Source organism: Olea europaea, unplaced genomic scaffold (assembly GCF_002742605.1).
Source record: "Olea europaea var. sylvestris unplaced genomic scaffold, O_europaea_v1 scaffold2564, whole genome shotgun sequence".
NCBI lineage: Eukaryota > Viridiplantae > Streptophyta > Magnoliopsida > Lamiales > Oleaceae > Olea > Olea europaea.
In genome coordinates this window covers 16403-20053 of record NW_019243927.1, presented here as the reverse complement: position 1 = coordinate 20053, position 3651 = coordinate 16403, and the positions used below count along the sequence as shown (strand labels likewise).

The 3651-nt window shown below is 45.0% G+C and overlaps 1 protein-coding gene across 1 annotated transcript; it reads left to right on the top strand.

Moving 5' to 3' along the window:
• Window positions 1–2346: 2346 nt before the first annotated feature.
• LOC111382860 lies at window positions 2347–2868 on the top strand. Its single transcript, XM_023006894.1, has one exon. The coding sequence runs from the start codon at window positions 2347–2349 to the stop codon at window positions 2866–2868; it is 522 nt and encodes a 173-aa protein (XP_022862662.1).
• The last annotated feature ends 783 nt before the right edge of the window (window positions 2869–3651 follow it).

Here is a 3651-nt window from a genome sequence, read left to right as displayed (position 1 = left end):
TGGGACAAATTGAAGAAACATATGAAGAAATAATTTTTGCCTTACAATTATGTACGGACCATGTACCAACAACTGCAGAATCTGCGTCAAGGTGGAAAATGGTTAGTTACTATACCACGAATTTTTATATGTTGATTACGAGGAACGAGATGATGGAGATGGAGGAGCAATTGGTGTCACGGTACGTGGGTGGTCTTCGTCCCCAAATACAGGATACTCTCAATATGTTTGATCCCGTGACAGTTTCTGAAGCACATCAGAGGGCAATATAGATAGAGAAGCAATAGTCCAGGAAAACTGATAGTCCTTTCATTGTAGGGAGTTCTTCTAGTAACCCACAACAGCAGGTGGCACGTCCTGGTAATCCTGCTCAATTTGGTTCTCTTAGAACAAATCCTGCCCAACAACCAACACGTCTGGGGGTTGGTATTCGTTGTTTTGGATGTGGAGTTACAGGCCACAGGCAGTCTGAGTGCCCAAAGAATCCGCGTAGGAGACTCTTTGTTGATGAGGAAAATGGCGATTATGAAGGTCGGCTTGTATTTGACGGTGAAGGCGGAGAAGAAGCAACAGAAGAGGAAGAGTTTGTGGTTGGTGATGTGGGTCAGGCACTGGTGGTGAGGAGGAGTTTCCTGACTCCTTTGGAGAATAACACTGATTGGTTGCGTAATAATATCTTTCAATCAACATGTACTGTTGGAGGGAAGGTGTGCAAATTTGTTATTGATTCTGGTAGTTGCGAGAATGTGGTGGCTGAGGAGGTCGTTAAGAAGCTAGGTTTGCAGACTGAGAAACATCCCAAACCTTATAAATTAGCCTGGCTGAAAAGAGGCAATGACGTAGACGTGTCTCAACGTGCTAGAATCAGCTTCTCCATCGGACCTACCTACAAGGATCAGGTCTTATGTGATGTAGTAGAGATGGATGCATGTCATTTACTATTAGGGAGGCCGTAGCAATTTGACAGGCAATCACTGCATGATGGATATACCAACACGTACAGCTTTCTGTTTAGGAGAAAGAAAATTGTGTTACTGCCGGATAAGGGTTCAGTACAGACAGTTGGGAACAATGCCAATTTACTGACCAGAAAGAAGTTCGAGACAGAGATGGAGGAGTCTGGGGTAGTTTATGTGCTGATTGGAAGCTAAAGGAGTTTCATGAAATTTTCCCAGAAGAGCTTCCTGATGGACTACCACCACTACGGGATATTCACCATCAGATTGACTTGGTGCCTGGAGCTGCCCTACCTAACCGAGCGCATTACAGAATGAGCCCCACTGAGCATGAAGAGTTGCGCAGGCAAGTTGAGGAGCTTCTGGCAAAAGGACACATCAGGGAGAGTCTTAGTCCTTGTGCTGTTCCTGCTCTTCTCACACCGAAGAAGGATGGCACGTGGCGCATGTGCGTGGATAGTAGGGCAATCAATAAGATTATGGTGCGCTACCGCTTCCCTATTCCCCGCCTAGATGACTTGTTGGATCAGCTTACCGGTGCTTGTGTGTTTAGCAATCTTGATTTGAAGAGTGGGTATCATCAGATTCGGATCAGACGTGGGGATGAGTGGAAGACCGCATTTAAGACGAGGGAAAGATTGTACGAGTGATTAGTCATGCCCTTCGACCTCTCAAATGCGCCCAGTACATTTATGCGGGTTATGAATCAGGCTCTTCGCCCATTCATTGGTAAATTTGTTGTGGTCTACTTTGATGATATTTTAATTTATTATGCTGACGATGATGAACATGATCGGCACCTTCGGGAAGTTCTTTCAATTCTTCGCAAGGATAAATTCTATGCCGCAGTGAAGAAGTGTTCCTTTCTCACTGATAATGTGGTGTTCCTGGGTTATGTGGTGTCGAAGGTGGGGTTAGCAGTTGATACATCTAAGGTAGAGGCGATAAGTCAGTGGCCATAGCCCAAGACTGTCACTGAGGTGCGGAGTTTTCATGGCCTTGCGTCCTTCTATCGCAGGTTCATACCGCATTTTAGTAGCATCATGGCACAAATTACAGATTGCATGAAGGATGGTAGGTTTTAGTGGACTCACGAGGTAGAGTCTTCTTTCCATTTGATTAAGCAGAAGTTGACTACTACTCAGTTTTGGTGTTGCCTGACTTTATCCAACCATTTGAACTACATTGTGATGCTTCGAAAGTGGGTATTGGTGGTATGCTGAGTCAGAACTACCGCCCTGTTGCATATTTCAGTGAGAAGCTTTCTGGCTCGAAGTCTCGGTATAGTACTTATGATGTGGAGTTCTATGCAATAGTCCAGGCCGCTCGACATTAGCGTCACTATTTGTTCCATAAGGAGTTCATTTTGTATACGGATCATGATGCCCTTATGCACCTTGGTACTCAGGATAAGGTTTCTGCTCGACATGCCTCTTGGATTGCTTATCTACAGCAGTTTACTTTTGTGATCAAGCACAAGGCAGGTGCCCTTAACAAAATTGCGGATGCGTTGAGTAGGCACCAAACGCTCCTTACAGAAATGCCAGGTTTTGACAGGTTGTGTGACTTATATGCTACTGACCCATACTTTTCCCATGTTGTCCAGAAGTTGCAAGAGGGTGTGCAGTCGGAGTTTACATGGGTTGATGGTTTTCTTTTTCATGGCAATCAGTTGTGTGTTCCAGAGGGCAGTTTGAGGTTGAAGATCATTCAAGAGTTGCATAATGTGGGCCATGTGGGTCGTGACCGAACATTGCAGCTTGTTGTTGCTTCTTACTTTTGGCCATCATTGTGCAAAGATGTTAACAAGTTTGTGGAGCGTTGTCGGTTTGTCACTTGGCTAAGGGCAAAGCGACCAATGTGGGCTTGTATATGCTCCTACCTATCCCAACCCAGCCTTGGACAGATGTGAGCATGGATTTCGTTGCGGGACTTCCCAGGACCCAGCGTGGTTTTGATTCAATCTTCATAGTGGTTGGTCGGTTTTCAAAAATGGTACATTTCATCCCCTACAAGAAGACTACAGATGTTGTCAATGTAGCCTTACTGTATTTTCGTGAAGTTTATCACCTTCATGGACTGCCTACATCTATTGTGTCCGATCGGGATACTCATTTCCTCAGCCACTTCTGGCGCAGCCTATGGCGCTCTGTGAATACACGACTGGACTTCAGCAGTGCATATCACCCTCAAATAGATGGTCAAACAGAGGTTGTTAACCATTCCTTAGGTGATTTACTACATTGTTTGGTTGGTGATCACATCAAGTCTTGGGATCAGAAGTTGTGTCAAGCAGAATTCGCTCACAATCATGCTGTTAACCGAAGTACAGGTTTTAGTCCATTCCAGGTGGTGTATGGCCTCGTTCCTCGTGGTCCTCTTGATCTGGTTCCAATTTCTACTTCTGTTAAAATACATGGTAAGGCCGAAGACTTTATTCAACAACTGCAGCAGGTTCACTCACAGGCTCATGATCAGCTGCAGGCTGCTGTCGCTGAGTATAAGCGTGCTGCGAATCTCAAACGCCGACATGTTGAGTTTGAGGTAGGTGACTTTGTTTGGGTGGTGTTAACAAAGGATTGTGTTCCTGCTCATGAATACAACAAGCTTACTGCGAAGAAGATTGGTCCATTGGAGGTCATTGAGAAGATCAATCTGAATGCTTACCGTTTAAAGTTGCCCAACCATATTCGTA

Bases quoted from the DNA above. Each gene is read 5' to 3' on its own strand.
- LOC111382860 (XM_023006894.1), top strand. From the start codon at position 2,347: ATGCACCTTGGTACTCAGGATAAGGTTTCTGCTCGACATGCCTCTTGG.